Source organism: Podospora pseudopauciseta (assembly GCF_035222475.1).
Source record: "Podospora pseudopauciseta strain CBS 411.78 chromosome 2 map unlocalized CBS411.78m_2, whole genome shotgun sequence".
In the NCBI taxonomy this organism is placed as follows: domain Eukaryota; kingdom Fungi; phylum Ascomycota; class Sordariomycetes; order Sordariales; family Podosporaceae; genus Podospora; species Podospora pseudopauciseta.
In genome coordinates, this window is record NW_026946663.1 from 1,003,308 (window position 1) to 1,027,645 (window position 24,338).

The 24,338-nt window shown below is 53.5% G+C and overlaps 8 protein-coding genes and 1 non-coding gene across 9 annotated transcripts; 6 read left to right on the forward strand and 3 right to left on the reverse strand.

Annotated features, from left to right (window-relative positions):
• The first annotated feature begins 459 nt into the window (after positions 1-459).
• On the forward strand, positions 460-3,316 carry QC763_202420 (uncharacterized protein). Its single transcript, XM_062909276.1, has 3 exons — positions 460-2,604; positions 2,662-2,709; positions 2,770-3,316. The coding sequence occupies exons 1-3, from the start codon at positions 2,473-2,475 to the stop codon at positions 2,962-2,964; spliced, it is 375 nt and encodes a 124-aa protein (XP_062768043.1). The 5' UTR covers positions 460-2,472; the 3' UTR covers positions 2,965-3,316.
• On the reverse strand, positions 482-4,400 carry QC763_202430 (uncharacterized protein). Its single transcript, XM_062909277.1, has 2 exons — positions 4,226-4,400; positions 482-4,163 (listed from the first exon to the last, which is right to left on the reverse strand). Exons 1-2 carry the CDS (start codon positions 4,312-4,314, stop codon positions 3,863-3,865), a joined length of 390 nt encoding a protein of 129 aa, XP_062768044.1. The 5' UTR covers positions 4,315-4,400; the 3' UTR covers positions 482-3,862.
• On the forward strand, positions 3,796-6,715 carry SNF7 (ESCRT-III subunit protein snf7). Its single transcript, XM_062909278.1, has 3 exons — positions 3,796-5,138; positions 5,207-5,665; positions 5,723-6,715. Exons 1-3 carry the CDS (start codon positions 4,955-4,957, stop codon positions 5,806-5,808), a joined length of 729 nt encoding a protein of 242 aa, XP_062768045.1. The 5' UTR covers positions 3,796-4,954; the 3' UTR covers positions 5,809-6,715.
• Positions 6,716-8,881: 2,166 nt separating this feature from the next.
• On the forward strand, positions 8,882-17,524 carry QC763_202450 (uncharacterized protein; the record flags this gene model as incomplete). Its single annotated transcript, XM_062909279.1, has 3 exons — positions 8,882-9,062; positions 9,133-12,088; positions 12,148-17,524. The coding sequence occupies 3 exons, from the start codon at positions 8,882-8,884 to the stop codon at positions 17,522-17,524; spliced, it is 8,514 nt and encodes a 2,837-aa protein (XP_062768046.1).
• Positions 17,525-18,144: 620 nt separating this feature from the next.
• On the reverse strand, positions 18,145-20,089 carry tsn1 (Translin-1). Its single transcript, XM_062909280.1, has 3 exons — positions 18,963-20,089; positions 18,808-18,904; positions 18,145-18,745 (listed from the first exon to the last, which is right to left on the reverse strand). The coding sequence occupies exons 1-3, from the start codon at positions 19,126-19,128 to the stop codon at positions 18,301-18,303; spliced, it is 708 nt and encodes a 235-aa protein (XP_062768047.1). The 5' UTR covers positions 19,129-20,089; the 3' UTR covers positions 18,145-18,300.
• A 10-nt stretch (positions 20,090-20,099) lies between these two features.
• Positions 20,100-20,961, forward strand: GPI11 (Glycosylphosphatidylinositol (GPI) anchor assembly protein; the record flags this gene model as incomplete). The annotated part of the gene is made up of 2 exons (XM_062909281.1): positions 20,100-20,504; positions 20,569-20,961. The coding sequence occupies 2 exons, from the start codon at positions 20,100-20,102 to the stop codon at positions 20,959-20,961; spliced, it is 798 nt and encodes a 265-aa protein (XP_062768048.1).
• Positions 20,962-21,432: 471 nt separating this feature from the next.
• Positions 21,433-22,566, forward strand: QC763_202480 (uncharacterized protein; the record flags this gene model as incomplete). The annotated part of the gene is made up of 3 exons (XM_062909282.1): positions 21,433-21,544; positions 21,596-21,652; positions 21,713-22,566. The coding sequence occupies 3 exons, from the start codon at positions 21,433-21,435 to the stop codon at positions 22,564-22,566; spliced, it is 1,023 nt and encodes a 340-aa protein (XP_062768049.1).
• Positions 22,567-22,801: 235 nt separating this feature from the next.
• rpl22 (60S ribosomal protein L22) lies at positions 22,802-24,335 on the reverse strand. The gene is made up of 3 exons (XM_062909283.1): positions 23,629-24,335; positions 23,240-23,478; positions 22,802-23,134 (listed from the first exon to the last, which is right to left on the reverse strand). The coding sequence occupies exons 1-3, from the start codon at positions 23,641-23,643 to the stop codon at positions 23,008-23,010; spliced, it is 381 nt and encodes a 126-aa protein (XP_062768050.1). The 5' UTR covers positions 23,644-24,335; the 3' UTR covers positions 22,802-23,007.
• On the forward strand, positions 24,107-24,188 carry QC763_0031920. Its single transcript has one exon. It is a non-coding gene; the product is annotated as a tRNA-Ser (tRNA).
• Positions 24,336-24,338: the final 3 nt, after the last annotated feature.

A 24,338-nucleotide genomic window follows, 5' to 3' on the forward strand; every position in this document is an offset into this window, starting at 1 on the left:
CCAAGCCTCAACCACCATGCCCGAACAGTAGCATCCTTCTCCTTAAAACCAGACATTAAACAAGGCTGTATACCTAGGCCTGTGGATGTGGCTATTCGTAGTCAAGCCATGCAGCATATTTCACCCCTAACTCAGCAGCTGTGCCCGATACAAACAAGGGGTGTTGTTACTTTAGATCCCAAAACCGATAAAAGATTTACAGATCAACGAATCACCCGCCCTACTCCCTCCCCATCTCCCTGATCTTCAGAAAGCCTTACTTCACCCCCCAGCATTGTTGTCGCCAAACATGAAGCAATGCACGATGTGTTGTTTTATTCCTCAAGCTCAGGTGAGCTGACAGTGGCAAAACCCACACCCACGCCCAAGATCCCCCCCCTCATGAGCTCCTCTATACGGCAATTGATGGACTACATCACCCCCTACAGCTCAACCCCCCGCCCCCAACATATTCTTTGTCACAGTAGGTAGCTTCATGTAGGATTCCTCATCGAAAAAAGAAAAATAAGCCTGAAAACGCAGCTTAAGGTGCAAGTAAGGAGAAGTAAGTAAAATAATAGCATTCGAACCACGTATCTCAACTAGTTATCGCCACTTTGGCTCTCATCAATCCCTTTCCCACACCTATGCAATGTAGGTACATATTCGACCGGTCTATACGTAACATACATTCCCACCACAACCAAAACCCACAGTCCTACATACGTCAGATCAATACCCTCCTAACGCAAGCCCATTACATACGCAGGATCCGGCTCTCCTAACTCAATCCACAAACCCCCCCATGTTATTCCTCATCCTGCCCCTAAAAATGCGCCTTGGCTTGATATTCCCTTCCAGTCACACATCTGATCCCAGGAAGTGAGTGGTTGTTGTCTCAATGCAATGCACCATGCAATGTGCGTACAATCATACCTACAGCCAGCCAGCCAGCCAGCTTGCGGCTGACCAACCAATCCCAGCCTTTTGTTCCAGGAATCCTTCCATTGTGCAGGAAATTGTCCAAGACATGTCTTCATGTTCGTTGGAATAAGCCCAAGGAGGGAACCAATATCGGTTCAGAGATCTCTTTCATGAGGTTTATGAGGGAACAATGACGCGGCTCTGCGGTCAGTTTCAACCGCCTACTGGAGTTGCTTGTCCAGAAGCAGAAAGATCTCGGGCGGTGTAGCCTCCTCGTATTTACTCTCAGAGCTAAAAAAAGCTGATCAAATATCAACGTGAGAGATCAAACCTTCGGCGAGCGGATACGGTGATATTTTGAAGACATCCTGGGCTCCACCACCCGGGAAGTATAACCCAGTTTGTGTCAAGTCCATTGAGGCTTAAGATGAAAGTGCTGCTGCTGTGGTTCTCTGCGAGGTGATATGAGGCTGGTATCCCGCCGGGCGCTGACCAGCTAATGTAGGAACGGCTGCCCGTAATCCAGTAATACGAATGCTATTGACAACATGCATCCACGCCCGGCATAAGTACCCAAACAAAAGCCAAGGACCAAGAAAAGGCATATCGTGAACATTAATACCATGGATCAAACAGAAGATCGGCCGTAAATGAACACCGAGATACAAGCTCTAGACCGAAGCACTGATCAGAGGTTTGAGGACAAGGCGAGCTTCATTGCAACCTATCGCCGGATCAACAGACAGCCTCAAACGCTAAGTCGATGTGGACGATAACCTATGCGATGAAACGAGAAGATCACCTCGATGCACCCACAAGCCATGGGCCAAGAGCATGGTTTGAGCCACGAGAACCGGGTGTGGCAATCTTTCCGAAGAACCAGGGAGACGGATCAGCAGATCGCATTTCGTGCAGAAACTAAAAGAGACATCCGGGAGATTCTGCCGCCGGGCGGCACCTGACGATGATACACAATTACCGCAGTGTCGTTTATCGGTTGAGCTACTGCGAAGCTGATAGGGCTGCAGACAATCCGTGACACTGGGCACCGTGAATGAGAGCAAGGGTGACATAGCGCCTGGCATGATGGCGCTGAAATGGGCACCCTCCGACCCGGAATCATATGGACTAATTCAAATGAAACACAATGTGTGTTTCTGGAGGAGGTAGAATACCGAGGAAAAACTCCTCAAGGGCAAGTGTGTGGTGGTTTTGGTGTGAGACGAGGCGAGAAAAAAGTGAGGCGGACGAGGTCAAGCTCTGGGCAACCAGTAGAATGGCACCTTGGAGATTCCGTACATGCAATACTGTGCCTTTCACGAGCCTATAGAAGGATGTCCCTGAATGGCTAGAACCAAGAAGAACAGTAGGATGGAAGCGGTACTGTACTTAGTGACATTCTTCTCAAGCCTCCTCGACCGTAACCGTGCTTCAACTGACCACCTCAGCCAAGGACCTTGGTTCAACACAAGCATATAAAGACACCAGAGTCCCCGTTGCTTTGACAATGACGATGACAGGGAGCTCAGTACCTTTTCCCAACATTATCATTATTTACCGTCGCCCAAGATGTCGTCTTCGCCGCCTGAATCGATGAACAGATACTGGATTCCCAATCTGGATATCCACAAAAAGGTCATCACTCAGGAGCTTCAGTATTACCTCGGACCCGACGCGAGCGTGAGGCCTTTTACTCGAGAGGTGTGAAAAATGCCCTTCCGTGAGGTTTGCGACAGGCTGACGAGTGCAAACTTTCAGGGTGAAGATGGCTTCTTGATCACCACACCAGGACCTTGCCTGTCAGATGTGAGCCGTCGATCCCACACCAGAGCTCCGATCGAGCCCCAACGTTGACAATGCCCCCAGGAGCAAATAGACGACATATGCGTCAAGTCAAAGCAGCTGTGGGAGAAACAGGCAGCAGCGCGAGCAGCCGGCAGTTCGAGCAAATCCCTCAAGCGACCTCTTCACGCACCTGTATCACTCGGGAAGTCGGGCGGCACCAGTGAATCGTCCAGTAGACGGAGAAAGCCCAGAAGCCATCGGGATGACAGACGATGAGAGTTTGGGGGATACCCACTATCGGGCACGAGGTAGCTTGGTTCAGATCGTTTCGGATGCCTGATGAGGGGACAGTAGCAGAGGGATCAATGTGGAACGTGGGGAAGCAAGCCACGAGGGGCGAATGGTGAAGCAGAGTGACTGAAGTTGGCGGTTTGAGGTGCATGTGCCATATCGATTGTTGTGTTATGGTGGTTGTAGAGTATTTGGTCGACCAGCAATATCGTGCCATCTGGCAATGGAACGGCGTTTTCCTATCTTCGGCGGATGACTGCAGTGCATGATGCGCGTCGGATTCTGCAACCGAGAGAGCTAGCCCAAATTCGAAAGCCTCCACACGTTCCAATTGGAATATTGCTTGTTTCCCTCGTGCATCTGGGACCCGATGAAAGTCGCCTGCGACAACGTAGGCGATATGTTGTGACTTCTGTTGTGCGGTGTTGCGGCGCGCACCAAGAGACGTTTATGGCAGCCGTGTGGTCGTTCACACGTCCAATCGCCCGGGACCTCCATCGAGCCAATCCGAAGCAGTTACCACAAGGCAACCGATTTGTGCAGATCCCATAGTTCATTAGAGCCCAGGCATCGTCAAGTATTAGCAGATGATGAGCAGAGCGGCGCCGTATGCAGGTTTGAAGGCATCCACAGCCGTCATTGCGGTCATTCTGGCCCCAATTCCGGACAGTAAGTTCCCAGTAGACCTCGTCCTACGACATATGCTGTAGCACATTGTCGGCACCGCCGTCTGATATTGTTGATCAGTGTTGTACTGGCACGAAGAAGGTATATTCGGAAATGGCTGTAATCGTGAGCTCGGGAAATATCACCACAATTGCGAACAGCGGGTGCGCCAAAGTCGATGAGTGAGTCCTGAGAGAGGCACTTGTTAGGCGTTAACTCAACTCTCCTCACCGTCCAATGCCTGTACAGACGCTTCGTATTTTTCCAGGTTGAGGGGACCAGCCGACCAAAGAAGTGTTGCTTGGACCTCAACCACCGGATTCGTGTCGCCTAGCTTTTTGCTGTCGGTCGAGGTGACATATCCGATGACATTCACCCATTCGCCAAGGCGTGTTTGTTCCGCCTTGAGACTCTGCAGAACGAGGTTGACATCGACCGAGGCGAAAGTGAGTTGTCTGTCCTCAGACCCTCTGTATTGCAAGGTCAAAACGCCAGACTCGGTGGAATAGGATGTTACACTGGAGCCACCGTCAGCTTCATTCCTTGAAATTTGAAGGTGACAAGTTTCAAGAGCACTCACCATCCCAGGAACCTCACTTTATCACCAATATCTTTTTGGGACAGGGAGGAGAGCAGACACAGTTGGGAGGGAAGCGGACCAAAAGACATGTTGTGAGCCAAAAAGAGTGTGTATAGTTCATTCTTGAATTAGATTTGACGGCAAAAGTATCTTCTGCTTTCAATGAGAACTCATACCGCAGTATTGCACTGTCAAGAAACTCCTGCCTTCACGTCAATGAATGGGACGATAGCATGAGACTGCTTAGTCACCCAGACAGATAAGATCACATGATACCTCCGGGTAAAGTCCGGGATGGGGGTGGCCTTGCATCCGCGTGCCGCAATCGCCAGTCACATTGTTGGAATGCCTTGCATCACTGGAAGCATCTCGATAGGCAGCCTTGTTCTTGCCAGAGACAACTCCTCACCGTGCATTCGTCACCCTAACCAGCGATAATCCTACGAAGCGCTTCTTCCTGTCAAGTCCTACGTTGGTTCTTGCGCGTTCACTTGCTCCGTTTCAGACCCTGTCTCGAGAGAAAGCGAGGTGCCTGGCGTTAGGCTGTGACCCCGCCAAACGTTGCTGAGGCGTCATCGGCAAAGTTGATCACCTGCACCGACCCTCGCTCAACACCGAAACTCAAACCTACTCGTCCACAACCGCGTTTGCTATTTTGCACCTCCATCGCACAGAGAATCCCATCCCAGATACTTAGATTTTTCGATCTCTCACTCGCGATAATCAGCCATGTCGGGCATCTGGGGCTGGTTCGGTGGTGGTGCCGCGCAGAAGCGGAAGGATACCCCCAAGAATGTCATTTTGGATCTGCGGACAAACTTGGAGATGCTGCAGAAAAGGGAAGCCCACATTCTCCGCCAGATCGAGGAGCAGGAGAAGGAGGCCAGGAAGCATGTAAACACTAACAAGACTGGTAAGTCCTTTATCTGCGCTTTGTTTGCTTATCGCCCAGCTGGGAGACGCTGACGGCTCGTGTGATAGCGGCCAAGAATGCCCTGCGACGCAAGAAGGTCTATGAGGGCAACCTCGAACAGACAATGAACCACATCGGAACCCTCGAAACCCAGATTAATGCCATCGAGTCCGCCAACATCAACAAGGAGACGTTCGAAGCGATGCAGAGAGCCAGCGAAGCCATGAAGTCAATACACGGCAAGCTCACGCCCGAGAAGGTCGACGAGGCCATGTACGTACCGAAAGTTTGGTTTCTATTTTTGTGCGATGGTACTGATGGTGGTTATAGGGAAAAACTCCAAGAGCACAATCAGCTCAACGAGGAAATCGCGGCTGCCATCGGCTCGGTCAACATTGGCCAGTCCATCGACGACGGAGAATTGGATGCGGAGCTGGACGAGCTCATGGCCAAGGATCTGGAGGACAAAATGCTCGAGACTGGCACAGTACACGCAGATCGTCTGCCGAGCGTGGCGACCGGAGAACGTAAGTTGACTGGTAAACTTGAAGCATGAATCCTGCATCGCTAACACCCCCTTGCAGTCAAGAACAACAAGGGCAAGGCGCCCGCGGTCGAAGACGACGAAGAGGCGGAACTCAACAGACTCAAGGCCGAGATGGCCATGTAAGTCTCGGGTTTGGCATGATGACATGCTGTATAACACTATATGACGTGGGGAATGAATACACGAGGCACCGACTTCTTTTTCTCATTGTATTCGGTATGGAGGGCTTCCAACAGTGAGCAGTTGGTGTGACGGGTAGGGGGGAGACCAAGGACGAAGACAAGTGGATTTGCTTTTGATATTATATCATCTTTACGACGGTCCCTGGAGTTTGGTTTTTCGTTGCGATTGATGGCACTGGCGTTTTTGAGGTTTTACGAATTTTGATGTAGGTAATGGGAGGGTCGCATAGGAGACATATCTTCACACAGCACAACCACAGCACGCTCCATACACATACACACACGTGGAATCTTCCTAGGGCAGATGCACTGCATAACATACCTACATAGGGGAGGGAGAAGCTGCATGCATGAAGCTTTGTTGAAATCCTTCACTTTTGGGATATCATGTCCCACTTGGCGTTTGGAGACTTGGAGACTGGGTTCTCAGCCTCGCGGGTTCAGCCTTTCCCCACGCCCAGGCCAAGAGGAATTCATGATGGCATCATCTGGTCTGCTTTTGTTTACAGATTTCCCCATCACGAGATGCCGGTAACCGTGGGGCATTTCATCACGGGTCTAATGCATGAGAACAGCCTTACCGATGAGGGGTCGATCTCACCGCTGTTTTGTTATTGTTGGATTTTGATGTCTTGGCTTTGGGACCCGGGACCCAGGACCCGAGAGTTGATTCTGCAACGGTTCTGGCGGATGGAGGGAATATTCAAAATGAGGGGTTGTGGTTATGACTGCCATCTTTCTGGGGTGTCGGAAGAGGTATTTGGTGGTTATCAGGCAAGATGAAGAGATTTGAGGGGGAGGTAACTGGAAGCGCTTGGGGTAGATACGATAGATAGATAAGGTGTTGAGTTGAGTTTATTTTCCATGGCGCTCTTCCATCATCTTCAAGATCATTCACAGATGCCCCGCGAAGCATTGGAGGTTATCGTCGATCATCACAAGCTTTGTTTCTTGGGCTTTCGGGCGCTAGAGGGAGACCATGTTACCGCGGGGAGGTTGGGCTTTTTGATATTGACATGGATGCCCTTGAAGCTATTGAAGCTGAACGCGGGGTTGGGCGGTTTGAGTCTTGAATCGGGGACCGGGAATGATATTGCATGATTCTCGCTACATATCTGCTTGGTTTGACAATGTTTCCAGCCATGAATTATTCCAGAATAGCAATCACCATTCGTAAACCAGAGATATCAGCAGAGACAGGTGTGAATATCGAAGCACAGACCGAGACGGCCGACGACCCTTGCATGCGGCAGCCGGGCCGGGGTACAAAAGATGGACCAATTCCAACGTTCCTCTATCAAATGTTAGCGGGGAACACGGACAAGGGTGTCCAATAACTAGCATCCTACAGCGAACCACGAATGTCAACGCCTACCAGACGACCCCATCGCCGTTGACGTTCGCCAGCATCGTTGGGCGATTTGATATTTCCCTCATTGTGTAGCCCTGTGAGGTCTTCGATCCCTTTCATGAGAATATCGAAGCAAATCAAGTGCAACATTTGCCATGAAGGCCATGCGAATGAGAACGAACCAAAAATTTCTTTGGCTGATGCGTTGGCATCTGTGGATCCTCCACACAAGAACAAGAAGGGCGGGCCAGCCGCGGCAAGGAGGTAGAGATGGCGGTTCTTCCACAGGCAGATAACCACGTAGCACGCCAGTGACACCACACCTCTCCATTCTTTTTCACCATCACACACCTACGGCGGCCACACAGGTAGACCCTTTGGCGCTTTTTCTGGATCTGCGAGAGAAAGTTCGAAATACTTGGGGCTCCCCGCGGTTTGGAGAGGTGAGGGGTTGTCACTGGGACTCCCGTCTCTGCCATGCTCACCACCCCACCAGCTGCCACACTTTGAGGGGTGCGTATGTGTGGTTCAGGGACAGGAGCAGAAGAGGTGTCAAGCCGGGAGGATCGGGATGGAGTGAATAAGGGGATGGTGGTTGTTGAAGCCCAATATCATCCCAATAACGCTCATTGTTCTTTGGCCATGCCTCATTTTATATGGGTGGCTTCTTCATCTGATGTTCAGTCAGTCAGTCGTGACCGTGATGGCCTATGTAATGAGCTGCGGATTCCCATGAGATTTGGCCAATCTTGGGACTGTGCTACACTGGTAGCTTGCGTGATTTGCCTCCTTGTAGAAGATATCATGATGAGGAGGGAAGGTTGGTTCGAGGTGATATGCTCTATTCCAGCGAGTAGTATCCATTCGACGTGGCGCCACTGCAGGTCGGTGGGCCAATGTCTGCGGTTCAATGCAGTCACTTGAGCGAAAAGACCAGCCGAATTGACCTCTTGCGTGGGGTTGTGATGGGTTTGAAATGTTCTTGCCAAGACTCAGACGCACCCATCTTTTTACGCACCTGCCCCTCACTCTCGTCTGTTTGCACCAGGGTGCTCCCATCAACTGGAGAATTCTCGACAAGGTCAAGGCAAGAATTTTGCATCTTTTCGCCTTTCTTGCCTTCCTGCTTCAGACCGAGGCTTTGTTTTCTTTCTCTCTCCTCTCTTGTTGCCCAACACAACAAAACCGACCAAAAAAACAGTGATCCGATCTTCGCCGTCGTCTTGTTTACTTTTTCCTCTCTCTCCCTTTCCCGTCTCACTCACATCTCTCTCATCTCTCCCACCCTACCTACGAGCGAGACTTCCTCTCTCGGTCTGGCCAGAGTCGCGGCCAACCACAGCCCGTCACACACCACCCCCCTCTCTGCCGACTGTGCATATTCCAGCACACAACATACATTAAACAACCCCTCCAGAAAGCAGGCCCGTCCCCGACATCGTCCAGCCAGACTGCACGGCACACGGCCACCACGCAGCACGAAAGCCCCACCTTTTTCTCACTTTGGGCACCCAATCTGCAGCCTTCCGATATACCACGAGCCAGAACCAGCCGAGCCGTAACCAGGCCACAAGTCCGTCTGCATGGAGAATAATAAGAGAGCCCCTCAGGTCATGTCCGTCGAGATTTCCTCCGACAAGGCAGAGTTAGATGTCCCACAAGTATGAGTCTCCCTCAAGATGTCGAGTTTAGTCCAGCTAGGACCACCCTTCATTGGGCCCAAAGCGACTATGATTATGATCAAGTTCAGTATGCCGACTTTAGCCAAATACAGGAAGCCAAATATGGAGATGTGAAGTACCTCCAAGTATCCGAGAGTGAGATGGACGATCAAGAGATTGAGGGTGAGTTTTCTCCCACATGGCCCCAATCCTGCTACACATGTGACATGTCTGCTGATACACACCACATCAGGCAATGGCGAGTTCACCCACCAGCATAATCCCAGGGACTCGATAGCGTCTCTCACCCACTCAGAGCCATCATCAGCCCCTCTCTCAAAGAACGCCAAGAAGAACAAGAAGAAGGCAGCGAAGAAGAAGGCAGCCAAGGAGGCCGAGAAGGAAGCCGAGAAAGAAGCCGAGCCACAACCCGAAGCCGAAACTGTGCCGACACCAGCCGCGGAGCCGACGCCGGAGCCGACAACGGAGGCCAAGGAGGAAGCCGAGGGGGAGGCTTCGGCCGCCAAGAAGAAGAACAAGAAGAAAAAGAAGAAGAACAAGAGCAGCGTCGATTCGACACCTGCTACATCTTCTGACTCTCTTGCCCCCGCTGCCGCCGAGCCAACATCAGAAGCCCCTGCGACTGAAGAGCAACCCAAGGTTAAGGAGGTCAAGGAACGCAGTCTCGAGGCCCCTGCTGCTGAGAGCAAGCAGAACGAGGAGCCCGGGACTGAGGAGAAGGTTGAGGACACCAGTGCCCCTGCTGCTGCTGCTGAGCCAACGCCTGTCGCCGAGGTGACTGAGACCAAGGAGACTGAAGCTCCCGCTGCTGAGGTCGCCACACCCAAGGTCAAGGAGGAGGAAAAGCCCACAGAAGATGCTGCTCCCGCCCCTGAAGCTGCTGCTCCAGTAGAGAAGGTCGAAGATGCTGCGTCCTCAACGCCCGCCCCTGAGCCAGAAGCTGCCGAGGAGGCTGCCTCCACACCTGCTGTTGACCCCACGCCAGCAGAGGCTGCCGCTGAGGTGAAGGAGGAGCCAGCTGCCGAGACAGTGGTCGAAGTCGAAAAGTCCTTCGCTGAGGTTGCGGCCCCAGATTCTACTGAGGGTGCTGCCCCCGTTGTCATTGATCTCAAGTCTGAGCCTGAGGCTGAGAAGCCTCAAGAGGAGACCAAGGAGGTTGAGGCGCCCAAGGTTGAGGAGCCAGCTAAGGAGGCTGAGAAGACCGAGGAGGAATCCGCCCCTGTTGCCGACGCCACCCCAGAGCCTATGCCTGTTGAGCAGTCAACACCTGCTGAGGAGGTCAAGCCTGCTGAGTCTGAGAAGACTGCCGAGCCAGAGGTTGAGCCTACTCCTGAGACCAAGGAGGAACCCGCCACTCAAGCCAAGGATGAGCCAGTTGCTGAACCAGTCCCTGAGGCCAGGGAGGAGCCTGCTGTCGCAGAGCCAGTTGCCGAAGCGAAGGAGGAACCTACTGTCGCCGAGCTTGTCACAGAGTCCAAGGATGAACCAGTTGCCAAGGTCGCCAAGGAAGAGACTGCTGTTGAGACCAAGGAGGAGGCCACCCCTGACGTCAAGGAGGAGGTTGCCCCCGAGACCGAGGTCAAGGCTGAGGCTGTTCCCGAGGTGAAGGAGGAGCCCGCTTCCGAAGTCAAGGAGGAAGCTGCTGCAACTGCCCCTGAAGTTAAGGAGGAGGATACCCCCGAGATCAAGACTGAAGAGGCTGAGGTCAAGACTGAGGATATCCCTGAGGCGAAGGAGGAAGCCGCTCCAGAGGTCAAGGAGGAGGCTGCCGCTGAGGTTAAGGACGAGACTCCCGAGGTCAAGGAAGAGGCTGTCGAAATCAAGACGGAGGAGGCTGATGTCAAGATTGCGGACATTCCCGAGGCGAAGGAGGAGGCTGCTCCTGATGCTAATGAGGAGGCCACTCCCAAGGCTGCCGTTGAGGCCACCCTTGAAGTCAAGGAGACTACCACAGAGACCAAGGAAGAGGCTGTTGTGGAGCCTACTGCCGAGGTCAAGGAGGAGCCCGTCGTCGACGCCCCCGCCGAGGCCAAGGACGAAGCTCCTGTTGAGGCTGTGCCTGGAACCAAGGAGGATGTTGCTGCTGAGACCAAGGAGCAGTCCACCTCTGAAGAGAAAGACGAGCCTGTTGCTGAGGTTGAACAATCTGCCGCTGAGACCAAGGAAGAGGCCGTCCCTGAGGCTAAGACTGAGGCTGTCCCAGAAGTCACGGATGCCGTACCCGAGACCAAGGACGACGCTGCCCCCGAAGCCAAGGAGGAAGCTGTTGCTGAGCCCAAGACCGAGGTGGTCGAGGAGCCCAAGGATGAGCCTGCTGCAGAGATAACTGTGGAGGACAAGGATGTGTCTTATGCCGAAGTTGCCGCTGCTGAGCCCGCCGGCGAGGCCAAGGAGGCTACTCCTGAGACCAAGGAGGAGACTGTCCCTGAGACCGAGGAGGAGCCAGCTGTCGAAGCCAAGCAAGAGCCTGCTCCCGAGACCAAGGATGAGCCCGCTGCTGAGGTAAAGGAGGACACGACCACTGAGACAGTTGCTGAGTCCAAGGATGAGCCAGTGGCTGAGGTCAAGGAGACTGCCCCTGAGCCTGCCGTTGAGGCCAAGGAGGAGCCAGTACCCGAGACCAAGGAGGAATCTGTTCCTGAACCTGCTGTTGAAGCTAAAGAGGAGTCTGCCCCAGAGCCAGCCCCTAAGACTAAGGAGTCTGCTCCTGAGGCCCCGGTTGCTGAAACCAAGGAGGAACCTGCCGTTGAAACCAAGGAGGAACCTGCCGTTGAAACCAAGGAGGAACCTGCCGTTGAGGCTAAGGATGAGCCAGCGGTTGAGACCAAGGAGGAGTCTTATGCTGAAGTCGCCCCGGCTGCTGTCGAGACCAAGGAGGAAACCGCCACCGAGACAAAGGATGAGCCCGTGGTCGAAGCCACGGAGGCTCAGGTTGAGGAGTCTGCTCCTGAGCCCGTTGTTGAGGCCAAGGAGGAGCTCACCCCAGCGCCAGTAGAGGAGGCGAAGGATGTACCTGCCGCTGAGCTTTCTTCTGAGGTGAAGGAAGAAGCTGAGCCAACTTCCGTTGAGGACTCCAAGCAGGAGGAGCCCGAGGTCAAGAAACCTGTCGCCGAGAACAAGGAGTCCTACGCTGAGGTCGCCGCCGCTCCGGCTCCGGAGGAGACAGTCAAGGAGAAGCCCGCAGTTGAGTAAGTTTATGCGGTTGTCGTGTTATCAGTTGCATTCAAAGGCTAACGATATGTTGTAGGGAATCTGCCGCCAAGGAAGATGCGCCAGTCACTGAGGACAAGCCCGAGCCCGAGACTGCTGAGGAGCCTGCCAAGCCCGAGGAGGCCAAGGAGGGGGTTGCTGCTGAGCCTGCTGTCGAGAAGACCGCCGAGCCTGCTGTCGAGCCTGCTGTCGAGCCTGCTGCCGAGCCTGCTGAGGAGACTGTCGTCGAGTCTATTCCTGAGAAGGTCGCCGAACCCGCTGAGAAGTCTGCTGAGCCGGTTGCTGAGAAGGCTGTCGAACCAGTTGGGGTGAAGGTTACCGAAGCTGCTGATGAGCCTGTCGCCGAGCCTGTCTCCGAGAAGGCTGCCGAGCCCGAAGCTGAGAAGGCTGCCGAGTCTACTGACGAGACCGTTGCCGAGCTCAAGGAGCAGGTTGGTGTTGCCGGGACTGTTGCTGCTGTTGCCGGAACCGTTGCTGCCGCCACCGAGATTGTTGCTGAGGCTGCCACTTCTGTAGCCGACACTGTTGCTGCGACTTTTTCTGAGCCAGCTATTAAGCCTGCCGAAGAAGCTGACAAGTCGACTCCAGTTGAGAAGACCGAGAAAGAGCCGGCCGCTGTTCAAGCTAAGAGTGCTTCCGTTGCTGAGCCTGTTCCAGCTGTCGAAGAATCCGCCAAGGCTGCCGAGACCGTTGAGGAGAAGGCCGCTCCCGTCGAGGAGGCCCCGGAGACTACCCCTGAGCCTGCAGCTGAAATCAAGCCTGAGACTGAAACCGAAGTTGCTGCCCCCGCCTCTACTGAGGACGTTGACAGCACCCCAGCTTCTGTCGACAGGGCTATTGTCGAGGAGACTCCTGCTCCTGTCGAAGAGGTTGCCAAGGTCGAGCCTACTGAAGAGATCAAGCCTGCCTCAACCGAGGACGCCAAGGTTGAAGTCGCTGAGGAGACCAAGCCTGAGGAGACCAAGATCGAAATTGTCGAAGAGGCTCAGCCTGAGGTTGCCGAGACCGCCACTGAAGCTGTCGAGGAGACCAAGGTTCGCGCACCTGTGGAGGAGGCCAAGGCCGAGCCCGCTGAGGAGACCAAGACTCCCGAGCCTGTCGAGGAGGCCAAGCCTGCGCCAGTAGAAGAGGTCAAGGCTGAAGCTGTCGAAGACGTCAAGACTGAAGCTGCTGAAGCGCCCAAGGCTGATCCAGTCGAGGAGCTCAACGCTGTTGAGCCGGTCGAGCAAGTTATCGCCCCAGCTGCTGAGAGTGTCGAGGCACCCAAGGAAGAGTCCCAGCCTGAGCCAGTGGTCGAGAGATCCCTTGTCGTCGAAGCTCCCGTCGAAGCTCCCAAGGAGGTTGCCGCCCAACCCGTGGTCGAGGCGCCTATCGAAGCACCCAAGGAGGTCGTTGCTGAGCCCGTTGTCGCGGCGGCCAGATCCGTTCCCGAGACTGTCGAGAAGGTTGAGCAGGAGGAGAGTAAGGACACCGTTGGGCCAATTCCCAGCGAGAACAAGGATGAGAAGGCTTCAGGTGAGGAACACCCAATCCCAGTATTGCTTGATACCCCCGGTGGCTTGGCAGGAGAGGAGATTTCAGAATGCATTTCGGAGCCAAAGGACACGGACACGGACTTGCAACAATCGGATACCCATGATACCCCCATTACCCATGATACCCATGATACCCAGGACGCGAGTGCGGCTATTTCTTCTGTTGACAACAATGATACCCTTGACACACCTAATATCGATAATACCCCTGGCGAGGAGGAGGTCGTCCCGGAGACGATCGATGAGACAGAAGTCACGGCGGACGACAAGGAGGCTGTCAAGACAGTGGAAGAGGACCAGTCTGATGTCACCCCATCGGACGAGGATCTTGCGGCGGCGGAGTCCAAGGAACCGGCGTCTTCCATGCAGGAGCCCGAGGCCAAGGACGACAAACCAGAGACTGAGGCAGCCCCCGAACCTGACATCGCCCACGCGGAGACGGCGCCAGTCGCCGAGGCCGAACCAGTTGTGGAGAGCACCCAGATCGAAGAGCCCACCCTGCCAGAGGTGAAGACACCATCCGCTGACGTTGAAGAAGCTCTGGAAGAACCCCCCTCTAGGACCAAGGAGCCCACTGAAGACTCCTCTCCTGTCGTCACTGATGATGCTAGCATTACTGTGGAGGAAGCCACTCAGCAGTCTGAGGAGGAGAAGGAGCAGCCCATCATCGAACAGTCTAGCACCGAAATCCCTGCCGTTCAAGAATCCGTCGATGTCACCAGCACCCCAGAAGTTGAGAAGTCGGTGGTTGAGGAAGTTGCTGTTCCGGAGAAGGAGGAGGTTGCTCCCGAAGTCGAGTCTGTGGAGAAGACTGAGGAGGTTGAGCCGGTTGAAGTCTCAGATGCCAAGGTCGCCCAGTCCGTCGACGATGCTCAAGCCGTAAACGACAAGTCCAATAGCCCAGTTGCTGCTGTTGCGGTTGCTGCCGGCATTGCCTCTGCTGCTGCTATCGCCGCTACCGCGGCCTCAATCGAGGAGCCTGCCGCTGTCGAGAAGGCTGTTGTTGATGAGCCTGAAGTATCCGAGAAGACTGAGGAGCCGATCAAAGTTGACGAGCCTGTTGCTGTTGCCGATAAGTCTGTTATTGCCGATGAACCTGCCACCACCGAGGAGATTGTCATTGCCGCTGCCGAAGAGCCTATCGAGACTGACAAGCCCACTAGTGTCAGCGAATCACGCAGCATTGACGAGCCGCCCGTCTCTGTCGAGGAACATGTTGATGCTGAGCACGTCGTTCCTGCTGCTGCTGTTCCTTCGGAGATCTCAGCCAGGTCTGTGGAGTCAGCTATTGACACCGCTTCAGTCGTGGCTGAGAACGAGGCGCCCGTAGTCGTCCCAGCCCAGGAACCGGAGCAAATCTCTGACGCTGCTTCTGAGGACTTTGTCTTGATTGAAGCAGAATCCATCCCCAAGGAGGCAACCGAAGAAGAAGCGGTTCTCATCGACCAATCCATTGCCTCGCTCAAGCAGGTCGCCAGTGAAGTCGAAACAGAAGCCCCTGCAGCAGCTGTTGAGGAGAAGTCCGTTAACGAGACGGTTGTGGAGCCTGCCGTCGAAGTGACTGCCCAACAAGCCGCCGAACCCGATGTTGAGTCTACCACCAAGCCTGACGCCCCTAAGGAGGTGTCTGTGTCCGACTTTGCCATTCCTGTGGCTGCCGCCGCCGGAGCTGCTGCTTTCGGGGTTGCCGCCGGTGAAGCGACCAAGGAGGAGGCTCCAGTCACCGAACGCTCGCTCCCCAAGTCTTTGGCCCAGGTTGAGCGTGATGACGTTGTTTCGGACTACGATCCTAGAGATACCAATCTCTCATTCGGCACACAGACAACTTACCCACTACCTACTGACACATCTTTTACCTTGCCGACTGACACAACCTACACATTGCCAACTGACACATCATTCTCGCTGCCTACCGAGAAGACTGCTTCCGAGTCTCTTTCCAGGGGTCTTGCCTCGACTGAGGAGTCGAAAAAAGAAGAAACCTCTGAAGGCAAGTCTTTTGCTAAGGAACTTGCCCTTGGTGCAAGCGTTGTAGGTGCTTTGGGTGCTGCCACCGCCGTGGCTGCCCACACAGCTTCGGATAAAGAGTCTAGTGATGCGGTGAAGCGCCTGGAGGCGTATACCGCCATTTTCGATGACGAACCCAAGGACAAGGTCTCCAGCCGCTCTCTTCCCCAAGATGGCGCCAAGAACACGACAATCGAGTCTTCTGAGGCTGTGAGCGAGACGGTTCCGCTCACTGAATCTTTCCACATGGTGGACAAGAAGGACGGCCAAGAGGTGGCGAGGGGTGGTGTAGAGGCGAAGAGTGATGGTGAGGACAATGTTGCCGCGCGGCCTGCTATTATTGCTGTTACTTCTGCTGGTCCCAAGGAAACGATAACTGACGATGCCGTTCTTACCACTCAAAGGTCAACAATTCCAGGATCCCGAGGACCCGATGAAACCCAAGGAGAAGAAGTCATTGTTGACTTCCGTGTACCCACCCCTGCTCTTATTCTTCCTGACCTCAATGACCCTGTGGCTCGCGAGTTAGGCCGGATGCGCAGTTTACGCCGGCAGCGCAGAAACACGATCAAGCAGGTGGAAGAGATGGTGGCAGCCGCCGTCGTCTTGTACGCCACAGCCGATATTCTCAGCCCGCCAGGAAGTCCGACAACCGAGAATCCAGGAGCCGAAGTCCTTGGTCTAACCGAAATGCATTCTGACGTGAAGGGGAAAGGAAAGGAGGTGCAAGTGTTTACCGATGGAGAAAGAGGGAGGCGCAGATCGAGGGACGAGCAAGAAGTTTCTGCTCTCGTGACTGACCTCTCAGCAGACAAAGACAGGTCGAGGACTGATGAAGGCAGACGAAGACGCCGTAGCCATCACTCGAGCCGCTCTTACCGTGATCTTGAAAGCCGTGATCGTGACCTTGGTGATGCTCACGACTATCGAGATCTCAGCAAGGACGGCTCGCGGCACTCTTATTCTCGCCGCCACCGATCCGAGAGCTACAATTCGTCTCGCTCTCTTGGCGCTGATGAGCGCCCTCGCACTCCTCCCGCACAAGACAAAGACAGCAGCTATCCTCCTGAACACCGAAGCCCTCGTAAGCAACGCACACCCGAGGAGCAGGCTGCTCACGACAAGCGAAAGGAGGAGCGCCGCCGTCTCCGTGAACTCGAGAGGGCCAGGGAGGAGATACCAGCTTCTCCCACCTCGCCAGCCAAAGAAGAGCACGTCAAGGAGAGATCAGCACCCCGTCAACGATCTGAGCGTGATCTTTCCGAACGTGATCGTTCTGATCGTGACCGCGCTGAACGCTCTGAGCACCGCCGTCGTCGTCATAGTCACAGCCGCGCCAGCGTGGAGTTTGATGTGCCATCTTCCAGCAGGAAGACGGAGCCCGTCTTGAACTCTAGAGAAGGGGTGCCCATGCCACCTTCAGCTTCCAGGACATTCCCACCCGAACTCAAGCGCTCCAGCACTGGTCGCAGCTCCAGGGCTCGCAGGTCCGAGAGATCAGAGCGGTCAGAGAGGTCTGATGACCGGCTGGCTCGTGACGACGATTATCGACCCAGCAGCCGAGAGCACCGCGAACATCGCGAGCCTAGAGTACGCAGGTCCGAGGATCGGATTGTTCGTGACGAGGAGGTCCCCCGGCAAAGAAGCAGCAAGAGATCAACAGCCAATGTGCTTGATACTAAAGATTCGGCCGCCTCTGTCGGCGATGCTTCCATCGGCAAGGGTGCTGCCTCGATCAGCAGCACTGGCGAGCACGAGTCAGCGTCTCACCGGGCAAAGAGGCAGGAGAAGCGCGAGAAGGTGCGGGAGAGCGAGACCAAAGAGAAGGGCGGTATTCGTGGTGCTTTCAAGCGTCTTTTCACGAGAGGTTAAAGTTTGCAAATTTGGTGAACACAAGACACAAGACACGGAGGAGGAATGCATGAGGCTTTTATGAGGACATGACCGTCTTTTCTCTTCGTTTCGTTTTTCAACTTCTGTTTTTTTCGGTCTGACGATGGGAAATGAAGATTGATGAGGATGGGAATGATAAGGCCGTTATGGTACTTGGTTTCTTTTGGTGACGATGGATGGTGGAGGAGGGGAATTTGGTGGTGGTGGGGGGGATGAGACGATTATGATGGCTGCTGCTTGATCTGATGGGTAGATGTGGTTTGGTTTCTGTTGCTGTTTGGGGATGATAATTAGGGAAGAAGAGGGAAGAGACTTGCTCTGGTTTCTTGAGATGAGAATTGAGAATTGTATGTTATGACTTTATGTGTGGGATATGAATTTCATTTTGATTTTCACTCATCATGCCTCATGAATCTTTGCAACAGTGATGATCACTATGATTTGATATGTGGCCATAAGGCGGCCGCCCTTTAATTTTGATGCTAAGGAGAAACTTATAGGGGATGGGCATTACAAAATATTCCACTCGTAATGCGTTAGCTCTTTGCTTGATCTGTGGCCATCATGAAGACATGAATGGCCGGGCCATAAGCTTGAGCGAGGTAACTAAAATAGTATTTGTATTGTTCATTTTCAGCCGGGCCCTCGCCACGTATATTTTTGATGATCCATGGTAACTCTTAATGAAGCCCCCAGCACCTTTCAACTTTGTTGATCATGTAAACGATGATTCCGTTTCTTATCATGACAGTTTTTCACTCCCCCTTCTTTTCGTCCTCCGCCCCAACAGCAGGAATCAACCCCCTCAAACTCAAATCATAAACCACATCCTCGACCTTTTTCACGGCATACTTGATGCTGTCAACCCTCTTCCTCAGGATATCATTCTTCAGATTCAAGACCTGGAACCCGGCGTGCAGGTCCCTGATGAAGGCGGAGATCTCCACCGCGAGAGCGGTGTCGCCGAGCGTGACGGAATTCATCGCCAGGCGGGAGAGGTCGTCGATTATGGAGACGAGGGCGAGGAGGTACTCCTCGGTGGTAATGTGGAATGCATCGTCTTGGGCTGTGAGGTTCAAAGGGACGGAGTAGTATGTGGCCAGCTGGAGGGGGGTGAGGAGGGTGTGGGTGGATAGCCAGGTGAAGAGGAGGCAAGTGGAGAGGGAGTCTTGGAGGGGGCGGGTCCATTTGTGGTTGTATCTGGGGAGATGGTTAACATTGGGGAATGGGGATTGGGGGGAAGGGGGGAGGAGGGGACGTACTTGTAGTAAGGATATTGAGATGCAAACGCTGAGAGCTTGCCTACGGTGGCGACTTGGGATTTGATGCCCTCTTCTACTTGGGGGAGGAGGGTTGCGTCTTTCAGGTAACATTATCAGCCTATACGCTCAAAACACCGGCAGTGGGGGGGACATACACTTTGACCGCGGGGTTGAGTGAATCTTGGACAACAAACCCTGCGTGAAGGAGACATGCTGGTGAAGCTCGTCGACAATCTGCTCGAGCTCCTTGCGGACGGTGGTGTCCTCTTCGATCTTGGACTTGATTTGGTCGAAGAGGGAGGGGTCGATCATGGGGGGCATTTTGACGTTGGGTGAGATTGAGAGTGGTGGTGGTTGTGAGTGAGGTTGAGGTTGGGTGTCAAAGGTTGCCAAACACACACACTGTTCAAATTTTGAGATGTCCACACCACAGTTGCTGCACGGTCGGATTATCGGGCAATTGTTTGCAAGAGAAGGATTTTTAATGATGCCAAACTGCTGTCAGGCCTTGGTTATTTCAGATTCGAGATGGGAAGACACGAGAGGGTCTATGCAGGGAAAATTTAACCCATGGAATGGGAGTCGCAGTTGAGTCACGGATATCATCAACAACAGGCAACAACTCGACAAAAGCATCAAAATTGGTCGCCAAACAGCGACTCAAGACAGCAATTCACCATCAATTCAACCAACACACAACACAGAAAATTCTTCCTCGCATCCCAGGATATAATCCCAAGACTGCAATGAAAAAGATGGTTGGGTTCGCGTCGCCTGGAGGCAGTGTAATACCAGGGACACTGTGGCCGACGATCATGGGCAAGCCCAGAGGAAAGTCAGCCGAGAGACAAAAATTAGGATAATCACGATTCTACTCCGTAGAGTAGTTTCAGAGATTAAACTGAAAAGAACAGATACTACACTTGATCTAAGCCAAAAGGCAAAGAGAGCTAAAGAAGAAAAAAGAAAACCGAGTAAATTTGGAAGGGGAGCCCTGAATATATACTCGACCTGGATGGTCTGTGCACGCCTGCAAATTCTTCGGCGGGTGCAAATTGTCTGTGCGCTTCAGTCTGCCCCACCTGTTGGTCAGTTTGGTCAGTGCGTCCGTCCTCAGTCCTCGCGTGCGAGCGTGTTGGAGAGAGAGCTTGGCAGGCGTAGTCTCAGGGTTCGGGTTTGGCTGGAGCTGTTTGCGATTCGACCTTCCTGTTCAGGGATCTGGTATCTGTATCATCCTGCGTGCAAATGTTGTCCTCTTTCTCTCGTCCTCAAGCTGTAACAAACACACGTCAATGCCTTTGGTAGACCCTATAACCATGGCTTCGGCAGTCAGCAAGAAGGGCGCTGCGTCCCAAACCGTCACGGTCGAATCGAGTGCTTCACCTACAGCCGAGACGTATAACCTCCTCCCGGTGTCCGTCAACCAGACGCCGCTCGCCCAGACCCTCCGCCATGCTCAACCTCTGTTGTTGTCGGGCGTCCTCGCTTTTGGGTTCTCCTCGCTGGTCAAGGACCCAGTAGCGGCCATGTCCTCGACCACGTTGCCATTGACGGCCGCGCTGCAGGCTGTCTATGCCGTTATCTGCCTTCCTGTCGCTGGGCGCGGAGGGAATGATACGGCGAAGAAGGCCAAACCAAGACCGGGGGAGAAGACGAGCAAGAAGAGGGCGAAGGAGGGGGGAAACAATGCCTATGTGGTATGTTGTTATGCTTGCCGTTTCGTTGCGAGAAATCAAGTACTAACTACTAGTCGTGACACAGCTCGCCACCCTCTCGCTTCTTATCACTGCTCTCGTTACTCCGTTCATCTACGCCTCCATGGTTCTTTTCGGTGCGCCTTTCCTCACCCACGGGTCTCATACGCTTCTCTGCGCCGCCCACTTGTCTCTGCTGGGACTCTTCCCGCTCTTCTACGTTCATGGTGTCGATGCTAGTGCTTGGGCTGCTGTTGGTGGTTTCCGCGCGCCGTTGGACGAAACGTTTGGAGGTCTTGCGGGTGCTCTTGTTGGTGCTTGGCTGGGTGCTGTCCCCATTCCTCTAGACTGGGACAGAGATTGGCAGAAATGGCCAGTAACTATCCTGGTCGGCATCTATGGTGGATATGTGCTGGGCAAGGTCATTGGTGGTACAGCGGCTTGGGGAAAGAAGTTCTGAGTTTGGAGTCTTGGATGAGGTACCTGGAAACATGAGGAAAAGGGGGAAAGGGCTGTTTGGAATGAAGCTGTGTGTGATACCCTGTTGGAGTTGCGAGCCGGAATTGGTGTTGAACAGTGTACATCACGGGTGCGGTCTATGAAGGCGACCGTTGTAAATACTAATTAATGGTAACTAAATACCTACCAAAATACCTCCAACGTTAACAGATCGTGATATTTCAACTCAAACATCGAGCGTCAATCACAAGTGTCGAAGATCCGCCAAGACCAGTCATCCTGCTTGCCCGCCGGCGCATCACTCAAAGCTCCTCCCCTGTCCCCGATGCCGCAAGGTGGGGTGTCGAGTGTGCCGAGATGACTCCAACACCACGGCACCACGCTCCTTTATGACCCTTCCGTGGGCGTCCTCGAGTCTTTGGTTCCTCCCCTCGAGCACTCTATCTCTTCTTCCTTCAATTGACACTTCAAAATGACCAAACTACCCACCCCGGTGCTCCCAGCACCCCCTCCGAACCTGGAGTTACCACTCCAACCCCTCCCGTCAACATCACCACCACCACCACCACCACAACAACAACAACAACAACAACAACAACAACAACAACAACAACAACAACAACAACAAGCCTCAGCAAAACACTACAAAGGCTTCGTCGCGGGTGTCTTTTCCGGGATCGCCAAGCTAGCTGGTACCTCTCCCCCTTCCCTAACATGACCTCCCCCGCGCTTGTACTAACCCTCCCTCTCAGTCGGCCACCCCTTCGACACAATCAAAGTCCGCCTCCAAACCTCTTCTTCCACCCGCTTCTCCGGCCCCCTGGCATGCCTCACCTCCACCATCCGCAACGAAGGCATCTTCGGCCTCTACAAAGGCGCCACACCCCCTTTAGTAGGATGGATGTTCATGGACTCCATCATGCTCGGCTCCCTAACCTTCTACCGTCGCCTCATCTCCACCAATTTCTTCGCCTCCTACCACCCTCCAAACGACCCTTTTCTCCCCCCCTCAGTTATCCCCCTGCCAACCTACGCCCACGGCCTAGCGGGTATCCTCTCCGGCTGCACCGTCTCCTTCGTCGCTGCCCCCGTAGAGCACATCAAAGCCCGTCTCCAAACACAATACTCCTCCTCCAAGTCTGACCGCTTATACACCGGGCCAATCGACGCCCTACGTAAAATCTACAAATACCACGGTATAAGGGGGATATACCACGGTCTGGGGGCTACTCTCATTTTTCGAGGGTGCTTCTTCTTTTGGTGGGGGAGTTATGACGTTTTTAGCCGGTGGATGAGGAATAACACTTCTTGGTCTGCGCCGGTGATCAATTTCTGGGCGGGGGGTTTGTCGGCGCAGGTCTTTTGGGTCATGAGTTACCCGAGTGATGTGGTGAAGCAGAGGATCATGACGGACCCGTTGGGAGGCGGGTTGGGGGATGGGGAGAGGAGGTTTAGGAGGTGGAGGGAGGCTGCGAGGGCGGTTTATAAAGAGAATGGGCCCAAGGGGTATTGGAGGGGGTTTTTGCCTTGTTTCTTGAGGGCTTTCCCTGCTAATGCGATGGCGTTGGTGGCGTTTGAGGGGGTTATGAGGGCGCTGCCGGAGTAGTTGCGGATGGAGACGCCTATGGGAGGGAGAAGAGGGTGAGAAACAAGAGATATAATAGGGGTGTGGTGTTGCATGACGGGAAGAAACGGAGATGAATTCATAGAATTGATGTTTGCATAGGTTATACCCAAAGAGTTGGAGGGCAAAAGGCAAGGGTTGGACGGTATATATATACCCAAGGGAATGGATATGGACGCATATGAGGCTTAAGAGCAATAGAGACAACATATACACATCACAAGCAAGCAACAGAACTTAAAATTTTGTTTTTGGCCAGAACGCCTGGCCGCGCAACGGCGGCGTTGTCACTTTTCATTGACCCCGTTTCTCCCAACCGCTATGCACAACCAATGATCCCATTATTGTTTTGGTATCTCTTGTCTTGCCAGATTATACTCCTTTCGGATATATCCTCCCTCGCTCAACAGATAGACCACCAATTTACTCGTCATCCTCCTCCTCAGCGTCGTTGACGACGTTGAAGAACTTGAGCTCGTACACTCCCTTAGAGGTGGAGACGACGCGGAGCCAGTCACGAAGCTGCATCTTCTTAAGGAACTTCTTGGTCCTGTTTGGTGCGCACCGTCAGCACACATGTCCTCATATTCTTTTCTTTTTTGGCTTTTATCGCAAAAAAAAAAAAAAAAAAAAAAAAAAAAAAAAAAAAACTTACAAGTACTTAAGGTAACGGCCAGAAAGCTCGTTGTGGGCAATGATCTCAATCTTGCCATCGCCAATCTGGGAGATCTTGATGGTCTCGCCGAGGTTGCCAACACGGCCCTCGACCTTGATCCTCTCGTTCAAGAACTTCTCAAAAGCGGAAACGTCGAAGATCTTGTCCGAGGCGGGCTGGGAAGCATTGATGACGAACTTCTTGGTGACCTTGGGGCCCTTGCCCTTGGTGGACTTCTTCTGTGATATCCCAAAAAAGAAAGACTTAGCCTACTGCTTCATGCCATCATCTCCCATCTTTTTGCAATGATGGTGGACTGGGCCAACAGCAAAGCGATGGTCATTTCAGGTGGGGATGGTGATGATGAGGTTGGTCATGAGTATACGTACAGCGATGGGAGCCATTGCGACTGTTGAGGAGAGGTTCAAGAGATTGACCGGTGGAAGCTGGATGGGGTGAGGAGAACGCAAAGAGGTTGATATCCTGCGCCTTGGTTGTGGTTGTTAAAAGTCTGGGGGGAGGGGTGGACGTTGCGATTTGCGGGCGGTGGAGAGAGGAAAATCGAGCAAGGGAATTTCTGAACAAATTGTGGCCTGCAGCAAAAATTTAGGGCTCCGCATTAGCAGGGCGGGATAGCTTCCTGTGGCTTGTGCCAGGCCCGTGCCCAGCTTCGGCCGGAGCGCCGTTGTTGCCCCACTTGACACCGAACATTGAGCTTTTGGCGGCAGCAAGTTCGGGGTTGCCTCATCAAGATTCAGATGATTGCCATTTTCTTGACGAAAAGCTTCACTTCTGCAGTGCTTTTGAACCCAAAATCAACAAAAAGAAACCGAACCGGCCGGTTTAAACCGGCAAAAGAAAATACTTCGACGTGGGCCTGATTCGAACAGACGCTCCCGAAGGAACAAGATTTCTAGTCTTGCGCATTAGACCACTCTGCCACCACGCCTATGATTTGATGTAATTCCACGGCGGAGGTAGCATTTATATAAGACGACATTCTGTTCCGGCGCGAAAACAAAGTGTCAAGAGTCTTATCAAATCTGTTGAATGACAACGCCAGCAAGCTAGAACTTGGCAAGTCGATGTAGTATCCCTA

Coding starts and splice junctions, on each gene's coding strand:
- QC763_202420 (XM_062909276.1), top strand. CDS start 2,473: ATGTCGTCTTCGCCGCCTGAATCGATGAACAGATACTGGATTCCCAAT. Junction 2,605..2,661: donor TGAGGCCTTTTACTCGAGAG/GTGTGAAAAATG, acceptor GCAAACTTTCAG/GGTGAAGATGGCTTCTTGAT. Junction 2,710..2,769: donor CAGGACCTTGCCTGTCAGAT/GTGAGCCGTCGA, acceptor CAATGCCCCCAG/GAGCAAATAGACGACATATG.
- QC763_202430 (XM_062909277.1), bottom strand. CDS start 4,314: ATGTCTTTTGGTCCGCTTCCCTCCCAACTGTGTCTGCTCTCCTCCCTG. Junction 4,164..4,225: donor AAAGTGAGGTTCCTGGGATG/GTGAGTGCTCTT, acceptor CGGTGGCTCCAG/TGTAACATCCTATTCCACCG.
- SNF7 (XM_062909278.1), top strand. CDS start 4,955: ATGTCGGGCATCTGGGGCTGGTTCGGTGGTGGTGCCGCGCAGAAGCGG. Junction 5,139..5,206: donor TGTAAACACTAACAAGACTG/GTAAGTCCTTTA, acceptor CTCGTGTGATAG/CGGCCAAGAATGCCCTGCGA. Junction 5,666..5,722: donor GAGCGTGGCGACCGGAGAAC/GTAAGTTGACTG, acceptor ACCCCCTTGCAG/TCAAGAACAACAAGGGCAAG.
- tsn1 (XM_062909280.1), bottom strand. CDS start 19,128: ATGCCCCCCATGATCGACCCCTCCCTCTTCGACCAAATCAAGTCCAAG. Junction 18,905..18,962: donor CTCAACCCCGCGGTCAAAGT/GTATGTCCCCCC, acceptor GTTACCTGAAAG/ACGCAACCCTCCTCCCCCAA. Junction 18,746..18,807: donor TCTCAATATCCTTACTACAA/GTACGTCCCCTC, acceptor CCATCTCCCCAG/ATACAACCACAAATGGACCC.
- rpl22 (XM_062909283.1), bottom strand. Junction 23,135..23,239: donor GGCCGTTACCTTAAGTACTT/GTAAGTTTTTTT, acceptor CGCACCAAACAG/GACCAAGAAGTTCCTTAAGA.